Below are 11,370 nucleotides of genomic sequence, written 5' to 3'. Positions count from 1 at the left end.
TTTAAACATCCCAGATTACCCAGCATGCATCTCTACAGCTTCACCACCGTTATGTAAGCCTCGTCAGGGAGGGAGAAACTTTGCTCTAACATTTCACTCACGATTTTGCTGCTCCTAAACTGAAACTGTTCATTTCCCAAGTGAAATCGGTGCGTTTTTATTTATGGCACATCCATTTCACCCAAATGGTTGTTGTGTGTTTTTGTCTTCCTTCAGTTGAGAGACGCAGCAGCGCTGAGGGCGGAGCGGCTTCACGCTCACTTTACCCACATGGGGTCACAAACATCCCAGGAAGAAACATGTGAGCTGACTGAGCTACGACTGATTTCTGTCCCTGAGTTCTAAGATTTTCCAATTAGCAGAGGCTGAAGTGGGGAACATTTAAGCATATCAGTCTGGTTGCACGCTCCAGCTGCTGTGTGAGGCGATTTCAGGCCCGGAGGGACGGCCGCGCACAGACCTCTGCATCAAAACAATTCCACAGCTAGCAGGAGGTGTGACACAAACAACAAGGTTCTTACCCTTCCCCAGTGAGCTGCACTGACAGCCGACCCACCTCCTCCCTCCAGCACACACACAGACACACACACACACACACACACGCACACACACACACACACCCACGCACACACACACACTGCCTGCCTTAGTGGAGTTATATATGCACACAGCCATACATGTCAAATCGGAGCTCCTGCAATCTGGACTCACCCTTCCTTCAAACTGCTTATCTCCTGGAGAAAGGATGAAAATGAATGGCTGCCATATGGAAGTGGTACGTTGTATGAGAAGAGGAAAACCTATTGGTGTGGAAAATCAATTTTGCCAAGTGGCACACATAAAGCTTTCTACGGGTTAAATAGCCGGCATTATCCCGTCTCCTCATGCAAGGCTGTGTGTGGAGGAAGAGCAGAGAGACGGAAGAACAAAGGATGAAAAGATAATCAAATTTGCAGATGGAAAGCAGGACTAGTGATGGGGGAGAATAAGTACCTTGTAAAGGGTGTGCTGCTGTCACCTGGGAGGAACATGTACCTGCACCAATGGCCTGTAGCAGCTGCTGAGCCCACAGACATGATTTACATTCCACAGGGTCTCCTGACTCCATATCCACCTCCAGTTTACCAGACTACAAATCTGCATAAATTCCCCAAAACTTCCCCTGAAGAGAGAGAAGATGCATGCCAGATGAAGTCAGTCCACCGTCCTTCATTACCTGATATCTGCAGGCATTCGCTCGCCTCACTGAGACCTCACTGAGCGGAACCGCATCAGTCTGAGCCACAGAGTCAGACTCCGGGCCGGGTCATGCTCCCTAGGGTCCAATTATCCGTCAGGAGACGGCCACAGCGTGGGTTTCTTCAGATGTTGGAGTCAGCAGACCGTCTGTCGGTGAGCTTCAGGTTCAGTTTGGAGTGAATTCAGAGAAACAGCTGTTTGTCTGTCCTCCACGCTAACGCCATCACTGCAGCAGGCGTCCGGCCCGACGCCACCAGGCTGGAAAAGACTGACTGCGTTCACAGAGAGCGAATGCGACTCGTATCTGACTTTTCCACATCAGTCTGGAAGGTCCAACTCCGACCTTTCACCCTGAGCACAATCCGCTCTGCTCCTCTTCCCCATGTGGGACTAAATCACATCCGATAGTTTCCAAAGCGTCTGAATTTAATCAACTTTTCCTTCATTGTCATAAAAACTCAGCAGCAGAAGAATCCAGACTGTAAATCTAAACTACGGCTGAAATGATGATAATGAAGTGGTGAAAACATCGGAGTCAGTGAACGCATCACATCCCAACCGACGACACCTGGTCCGACTCCGCATCCCAACAGAACCGGGTCAGAAGCTGCAGCTCCACTAAAGGCTACAGCTGTTAGCTTGATGAGCTTCCTGCTAACCATCTGCTGTCGCTCTCAGCAACTTTACAATCCATCCAGAGAGGCGGCCATCTTTACTGCCGTAAACAGAGCGCTGCGGCGGCCATCTTTACTGCGGCGGCCATCTTTACTGCCGTAAACAGAGCGCTGCGGCGGCCATCTTTACTGCGGCGGCCATCTTTACTGCCGTAGACAGAGCGCTGCGGCGGCCATCTTTACTGCCGTAAACAGAGTGCTGCGGCGGCCATATTTACTGCGGTGGCCATCTTTACTGCCGTAAACAGATTGCTGCGCCGGCCATCTTTACTGCGGCGGCCATCTTTACTGCCGTAGACAGAGCGCTGCGGCGGCCATCTTTACTGCCGTAAACAGAGTGCTGCGGCGGCCATATTTACTGCGGTGGCCATCTTTACTGCCGTAAACAGAGCGCTGCGGCGGCCATATTTACTGCGGTGGCCATCTTTACTGCCGTAAACAGATTGCTGCGGCGGCCATCTTTACTGCGGCGGCCATCTTTACTGCCATAAACAGAGCGCTGCGGCGGCCATCTTTACTGCGGTGGCCATCTTTACTGCCGTAAACAGCAACCTGGCCCCAGCTGAGGTCCTGGCATATGAATTATTAGTCCTACCAGTAAAGTAATGGCAGAAGAGAGCAGGTGCTGGTTACCTTGCCGATGAGCCTGGGAAACGGAGCCCTCTGGTTCTCGGTGACGATCATCGGCGGGACGAGGAGCGCTCTCTTCGATCGGTTATACCGCTTCTGGCTGAGGCCCAGAACGTCCTGCAACAAAACATAACATCTCATCAAGTTCCACCAACTACCCTGCAGCTTTAAAGGGCCTGGACAACCAACAACATCCCCTGTAATTCACCCAGAACCTGAACCAACAGCAGCTGTAATCACAGCCTCTTACATTAATGTCCCAGAAGTTTGTGAATGTCGAACGACGTGTCCTCATAAAGCAGAGCAGCTCTACAGACTCACGGTGACATGAAGTCAGCCTCGCAGCAGCTCTCTCTGGAATTAAATTCATACCTAATCCTGCATTCAGCTGCTGTGCAACATAACGACAGCAGAGAAAAAAGCAAAGCGAAAATAGAGGCTAAAATAAAGCAATGAGCGATGACACGTTTTTAGTAAAGCAGTTGCATTATTCAAACAGATGGAGTCGTTCTGAAATGTTGCTTCGATCTTGGAAAACATGAAATGCATAATCTTGTTTCATTTTCCTCCCTCCTGCTGCTGTAAACAAAGAAGTGGTTACAGAGTCTAATGTGGGAAATGTTCCTCTGCTCCAGCAGAACCAGGGAGGCGCTGGGAGTCTTCCGCCTGGATGTTGATGAAAATTGATGAAAATTACAGCCGACACAGAGAAAAGCGCCTGGCTGAGTCCGGGCTGGACTCTCCAGTTCTGCGTTTTATGACTCGGATGTTTGTGCTAAAACGGCTCCACAGCGTCTAAAGTGGAAACAGTGGAGACTCCAGTCATTTAATAAATTTAAGAAGTTAAATTATGAGACTGATCCACACGTCAAACCCAAAGAGTGATTAATATTACCGCGGATGTCGCCCAAAGTGAAGGAACATGTTTTAGTTTTCAGGCTGTAGAATCATTTAGAACGACTGAGTTTCTACCAACGGATCAGATAAATAAAACTTCACCAAACTGCACACCTCATACCACTCAAACATCACAGCCAGCGTCTGACACAATGTAGACTTTCTGTCTGCACCGATGAAGAATCAAGTAAAGCTTGACTGATTGTGATGATTTAAAGAGTTATGCATTGTTGGACAGAGTGAATCCCCAGATGATCAGCTGATCATCAAACATGAAATGAAAAAAGTAACTCCCTCTGAGGCCATCGATGCCAGGAGACTTTTCTCCTTCCATCCCAATAATCAAGAGAAGACTTGATTTTGTCTTTATTTGATTTTGACTTGATTTTGTCTTTATTTGATTCTCTCTCAAATAAAAACAAAATAAAACTTTAAAGAATGTCAGTAAAAGACATAATTCAGTCTAGAGGACAGATGTTTGTAATTCTGACTGATTATACATTTTTCTCTGGATTATTTATTCTGCTGTTCAGTGATTTGTTTGCATGAACTGCTGTTCAATCGGTGACGACCTTTGACCCCACTCCTCTCACCAGAACAGACAGGTGAGAAAGAGGGAAAGTCCAACCACAAACCCAAGTGGAGCAGAACCGTCCAGAGACACTGAGCGCCGGCAGAAATGACATTTTTTAATGGGACGCACTCAAGGGTGACCTCTGAAATGTCAGAGGCAGAAAAGTGAAGCCGGACGAGAAGCTGTAAAACACAACGCTTCTGAAAAACGTCGCAGATCAAACTGACAATTTCACACAAAAGAGCCGTCGCAGCATCACTTCATTGCAGCATAATACCATTGCAGCATCACTTCAGTGCACCATCACAGTGTCTGAGCATCAGAGCATCACAGCGTTGCAGTATCACACCATTGCAGCGTCACGCCATTGCTTCATTGCAGAATAAAAGCGTTGTTTCACTGCGGCATCACACCACTGCAGCATCATAGCGTCGCTTCATTGCAGCATCAAAGGATCGTTTCACTGCAGCACCACAGCATCGTTTCATTGCAGCATTAACCCTTCGCAGCACCACAGCGTCGTTTCATTGCAGCATTAACCCGTCGCAGCACCACAGCGTCGTTTCATTGCAGCATTAACCCGTCGCAGCACCACAGCGTCGTTTCATTGCAGCATTAACCCGTCGCAGCACCACAGCGTCGTTTCATTGCAGCATTAACCCGTCGCAGCACCACAGCGTCGTTTCATTGCAGCATTAACCCGTCGCAGCACCACAGCGTCGTTTCATTGCAGCATTAACCCGTCGCAGCACCACAGCGTCGTTTCATTGCAGCATTAACCCGTCGCAGCATCACAGCGTCGTTTCACTGCAGCATTAACCCGTCGCAGCATCACAGAGTCGTTTCATTGCAGCATTAACCCGTCGCAGCATCACAGCGTCGTTTCATTACAGCATTAACCCGTCACAGCATCACAGCGTCGTTTCACTGCAGCATTAACCCGTCGCAGCATCACAAAGTCGTTTCATTGCAGCATTAACCCGTCGCAGCATCACAGCGTCGTTTCATTGCGGCATTAACCCGTCGCAGCATCACAGAGTCGTTTCATTGCAGCATTAACCCGTCACAGCATCACAGCATTGTTTCATTGCAGCATTAACCCGTCACAGCATCACAGCGTCGTTTCATTGCGGCATTAACCCGTCGCAGCATCACAGAGTCGTTTCATTGCAGCATTAACCCGTCACAGCATCACAGCGTCGTTTCATTGCAGCATTAACCCGTCGCAGCATCACAGAGTCGTTTCATTGCAGCATTAACCCGTCGCAGCATCACAGAGTCGTTTCATTGCAGCATTAACCCGTCGCAGCATCACAGCGTCGTTTCATTGCAGCATTAACCCGTCACAGCATCACAGCATTGTTTCATTGCAGCATTAACCCGTCGCAGCATCACAGCGTTGTTTCATTGCAGCATTAACCCGTCGCAGCATCACAGCGTTGTTTCATTGCAGCATTAACCCGTCGCAGCGTTACAGCATCACAGCATCGCGTCTGCCTGATGTTGGAAGAGCTCGGAGGCCGGCAGCCTGTGACTTCATGGCCTCCATGCCTTCTTTCTTCTGGTGGATATGGTGCAGGTGGTGCTGCGGCATCATGATGGTGGCATAGCGGCGCTCAGCAGGACTGAACCGTGTTTTCGTGCTGCTGATGACGGCGGCTCACCGTTTTGCCAGACGCCAGCTCAATTCCTGCTGCTCCGAAGCTCATTCGGACGTTTCTCCAGCTTCCCTCCACTCTTCCTCTTTGTGCTGCGTTTGTGTAATGAACAGTGTTCGTACAGTACAGTGACACTGGAGGAGAAGGGCACTATGAATCTTTAATGTGTACTTTTCATAAATTACTGCTGCACCATCACACTGGCAGCACTGAAGCATCTGCTTCTCGTCCTCCAGGTGATTGTTGGGGGATTTAAAGAGAGGAAAACTGAACCTGGCCAGCATGAGACAGGATGGAGGCTTCACATCCATCCTTCAGAGTAAACAGCAGTGTGTGTGTGTGTGTGTGTGTGTGTGTGTGTGTGTGTGTGTGTGTGTGTGTGTGTGTTTCTGCAGTCTGAGAACAGGGAATCTCTGTCACTGTCAGCGGAGCTACAAGCTCCTGCAGCAGCAAAGTCGTGTCCTTGTCCATTCTGCCATTTTTACCCACACCGCTATATTGAGAAGTGCCATTACTCATTTGTGACAACGTGCTGCAGACCCGGAAAGAAATGGGCGACATCAAGGCCGCCGCTGGCCAGCGGTGACAGCAGCACCAGGTTATTTGACCTGGGATACATTAAAACAAGAAACCAGCTCCATTACGGCTCTTAATGAGTCACTGAAACACATCCACCCATCTATTATCCATCCACCCATCTATTATCCATCCACCCATCTATTATCCATCCATCCATTATCCATCCATCCATCCATCCATCCATCCATCCATCCATCCATTATCCACCCATCCATTATCCACCCATCTATTATCCATCCACCCATCTATTATCCACCCATCCATTATCCACCCATCTATTATCCATCCATCCATTATCCATCCATCTATTATCCATCCATCCATTATCCATCCATCTATTATCCATCCATCCATTATCCATCCATCTATTATCCATCCATCTATTATCCATCCATCTATTATCCATCCATCCATTATCCATCCATCCATCCATCCATTATCCATCCATCCATCCATCCATTATCCATCCATCTATTATTCATCCATCTATTATCCATCCATCCATTATCCATCCATCTATTATCCATCCATCTATTATCCATCCATCCATCCATTATCCATCCATCCATCCATTATCCATCCATCCATCCATCCATCCATCCATTATCCATCCATCCATCCATCCATTATCCATCCATCCAGTTTAATTTAAATTTGTAAAGTGAGGCACGATTTTGTGTTCATCCTGTAGAAATTAAAATATACTGACGTGAAAATTTGAAAAAGTTTAACACACTTGAAGACATTTCCTAAAATTCAAAGTCAGACATTTATCACTTCAGGACATAAAAAGCAAATTAATGTTTTAATCATCTGTCATAATGTGAACGTCTTTGTGGCAAAGCGACTGTTGCTCTTCTGCATTCAGTCCTCTAAGTTATAAAACATCATATTTAAGTCAACATGGTTGGACTGTTAAGCAAATTGAACAGAAAATTACAAACTTTACTTTTAATGGTTTTGTTTGTTGGAGAGCTGCTCCCAGTGATGATCCGCCGCTGCCCAGGCTTCACCTTCCTCATCATCCTCATCATCCAATTTTAGCTCTTGTGGCCGCCACGTAATTTTAGGGTTTCTTCCAAGAGTTTTATGCAGTGACCTACTTCTGCTGCAGAAAACGGTTTGCAAACGAAAGAAAACTGAGGTCAGCATTTTATCTGACAGCAAACAAAACAAACACAGATCATCGTTTTAGATTGATAAGGTCAAAGTGGATTCCTTTGATGCTACAAATGATTAAATAATCCTGTAGCAATGATTAATCACTTGGCTTATCAGGGAATGGACACATTCAGCCTGATTACTTAGTTACTAACTAAGTAAGTAAGTAAGTAACTTTAACTCAGTCAGCTTTCAGGAGGTGTTATTTGTTGTGCTGCTTCTTAGCAGAGTTTGGTATGATGGGATGCAGGAAGAGGGAAAGATGATTTATGTTGTGTTGTTATGTTGGCAGGATGTCACATCTTCGTCGTCGTCCCAAAAGCCTGGCTGAGCGCTGAGAGCCGGCTTACAGAAAATCTGTTTCCCTCTGCAGGATCAGGCTTTTTCAGGAGACACAATATTACATTTCAGCCTGAGCACATGGAAAATATATAAAACATAACAAAAGAACAATAAACAAGCTTTTTATTTTGGGTCTTATCAGCTGCTACATTTGAACGGTGCCTGTTTATGCTCCCTGAAGGCAGAGAAATGCTCTGCACAACTGCTGCGCTGCCAAAACAACAAGAAACAATACAGAGAGGAAAGTGTGTATCTTGGAGCATGCACTTGTTAAATTGAAATGCGTTCTTCCATTAATTCACATATTGATCGGTTGCAAAAAAGGGGGGAATAAATTACTCATTAAATTCAGAGTTTTGCTTATAACAGGAATCATTCATCAGTCACTTATCTCCCTCTGGGCCTGTGTTACACCAAACTAGTGCTGACAAATTACAACCTGATTCTCTGCACCTCCACTGCAGGCACTTATCACTTATCAGCCCAATGTGCTGCACCAGGCCATTTGTTCTGCCAATACTTCCACACTGGAATGTTTCCGCTCTGCAGGAGACTGGAAACAAAAAGGAGGTTTTGGCAAATATGAATCCAACGGCAAACAAAAGCACGACAACAAGCTGCAAAAGCAGAGAGCATCTGAGTGCTAAGATAATTGAAAAACAGCAAAGATGCGTTGAAGCAGCTTGAAAAGCACAAATATTATCTCAGATTTAGATTTCAGTCGGTGGGATTTGAGTGCATCAGAAACAAGATTTTAAATACTCAGCAGCTGCTGCTGTGAAGAGACGTTTGATGGCGGCCTGAGACGGCGCCGGCCTGCAGCAGCGCAGGATGTAGACAGATGAGACTTCCTGACGAGTCTCAGAGTGACGGTGGAATAACGAGAGCTTTTTCCTGCTCACTCTCATGCAGACGGTTGTTTCCAGCTTTGTTTGCCTCTTACCTGCTTAATGCGTCGCGTGACCACGGCGATTCTCACTGAAAGCTGGATGCGTGTCGTTTAAGGCAGACGGAGGACTTTGAAGCAGAGATGAAAGACCAAATCATTTCCTAAATGAAGCTTTCATCTGCCAGTGCAATTGGGCAGCAGATTTCCATATGTTAACATACTGGCCACTTTATTAGGCACAGCTGGTTAGCACCAAATAACAAAGGTCAAAGGTCAATTATCATAAAAACTACCAACAAAATCAGCAACATTTTCAATTCAAAAATCCTCCAAATGCAAACCACGTCTGCCAGAACCTCAAGTCCAACAACCAGAAGCTACTAAATTATTAAATCTGCAACAAAGACATTTACAGTTTTTAATTTGTTAAGGTTCATCAGATTAGAGCAAAACATATTTTATTTATTCATCTTTCAAAGATTCAATTGCATTTCAAAGATTTCTGTCCAAATTATTAATGACATCTTTCTCTTACACTGGAAACTGTTTAATACGACACAATAAATTCACCTGTTCATAACCAAGTCTGAACTAAGACTGTTTATCCAGAGACTTTACTGATTAAATCAGCTGTTCTCGAATTAAACTCAGAAATATAAAAATGACCCAAATCCTGTTCTTACCCTGGAAATAAATTTGTTCAAAGTTTGGATCAATACGAAAAAAGATATGAGATAAAATCAGATTTCATTTATTTGCATTGTTATTTTGGTCCACGGGACAAAAAGTTTGGAAAGCCTTAATGTAGATGAATGAATGATGAATGAATGAATGAGTTACTGTCTTCATTCAGCACTGAATAAGTCATTTATTACACAGGTTTTCCAGTCCTAACTGTAAACTTGGAGAGCTGCTGATCATAAAGAATCTGAAGCTTTAATGAACTGCAGGAAGAAACACTTTGAGCAAACAGCAGCTGAGCCTTTTAGGACCTTGGTCAATATCCATAGTGACACTGTGTCATCAATCAGAGCATAAATGTCTCCATGTCCTAAAGCCGGAGGATCAGCACTGATTACATTTCATCTTCAGGAAGACAAGCATGTTCCAAATTTAATCTCAATACTTCAGAGAGTTGTTAAGACATTTGAGAAATTCAATTAAATCTGCTAATGCCAGCAGAGCGAGATGTAAGGACGGCGACATGACAGAGTCAAAGGATCCGTCTCCAGGGACCGCGGCGGCAAATAATTATATTAAATGTCAGAATAATCTATTGTGACCCCGAGTGCTACACCAATTACCTGACAGAGAAATCCCATGTCTGCAGCAGGATACATGATCACAAAATTCACTAAATGAAAATGTCACCTCAGAAAATGTAAACAAAGGAAGAAAAGCTGAATGAAATGCAAACCACGTCTGCCAGAACCTCAAGTCCAACAACCAGAACCCCTGAGATCCACAAAAACACCTGAGAAGTACAGGACGATGGTGATGAGGATGAGGATGATGGGAATGAGGATGAGGATGACGATGATGGTGATGAAGATGAGTGTGATAGTGATGAGGATGATGGTGATAGTGATGAGGATGATGACAATGATGGTAATGAGGATGATGACAATGATGGTGATGAGGATGAGTGTGATAGTGATGAGGATGATGGTGATAGTGATGAGGATGATGACAATGATGGTAATGAGGATGATGACAATGATGGTGATGAGGATGATGGAAATGAGGATCATGGTGAGGATGATGGTGATGAAGATGAGGGTGATAGTGTTGAGGATGATGGTGATAGTGATGAGGATGATGGGAATGAGGATGAGGATGGTGGGAATGAGGATGAGGATGATGGGAATGAGGATGAGGATGATGGGAATGGGGATGAGGATGATGGAAATGAGGATGATGGTGATTGTGATGAGGATGATGGGAATGAGGATGATGGGAATGAGGATGAGGATGACGGGAATGAGGATGAGGATGGTGGGAATGAGGATGAGGATGGTGGGAATGAGGATGAGGATGATGGAATGGGGATGAGGATGATGGGAATGAGGATGATGGTGATTGTGATGAGGATGATGGGAATAAGAATGATGGGAATGAGGATGAGGATGATGGGAATGAGGATGAGGGGAATGGGGATGAGGATGATGGGAATGAGGATGATGGTGATTGTGATGAGGATGATGGGAATAAGAATGATGGGAATGAGGATGAGGATGATGGGAATGAGGATGAGGATGATGGGAATGGGGATGATGGCGATGAGGATAGTGACAGTGATGAGGATGATGATATCTGACTGACGGATCATCCTTGTTTCTGTCTTTCACGCTGAAGGTAAAGTCTCTGCTGGTTTAAAGTCTCTGCTGGTTTAAAGTCTCTGCTGGTTTAAGTCTCTGCTGGTTTAAAGTGTCGCCACCATCAGACCAGTAAATCGCTTCAATCTGAAAGGAGTCAGGAATCCTGCGTCGTCTTCATGCCGCACCTTTGAGGTCATGCAAATATGTTAATGGATGATAACTGAATCTGCATCAGTGGGCTTCCTATCTCAACATAATTAGGATTCATGAACATATGCAGAAGTGAGACTGGCAACAGATGCCTCCAAACATTTGATCAATTCCGTTTTTTAATTTATTACACTTGCAATTAAGATGGCTGACGCATGAATGATCTGTGAATGCTTCGCTGACAGAGTTTTTCCTTCAA

The 11,370-nt window shown here is 45.3% G+C and overlaps 1 protein-coding gene across 1 annotated transcript in view; it reads right to left on the bottom strand.

Annotated features, from left to right (window-relative positions):
* cdh13 (cadherin 13, H-cadherin (heart)) overlaps positions 1–11,370 on the bottom strand; it is a 278,962-nt gene that overhangs the window by 165,708 nt on the left and 101,884 nt on the right. Inside the window, 1 exon segment of the mRNA XM_055040045.1 lies at positions 2,547–2,660. Coding sequence (XP_054896020.1) covers positions 2,547–2,660 — 114 coding nt within the window.

Source organism: Poeciliopsis prolifica, unplaced genomic scaffold, assembly GCF_027474105.1.
Source record: "Poeciliopsis prolifica strain line A6 unplaced genomic scaffold, Auburn_PproV2 SCAFFOLD001, whole genome shotgun sequence".
NCBI lineage: Eukaryota > Metazoa > Chordata > Actinopteri > Cyprinodontiformes > Poeciliidae > Poeciliopsis > Poeciliopsis prolifica.
Note: the sequence above shows the minus strand (reverse complement) of the source record. Positions and strands in the feature narration are given on the sequence as shown.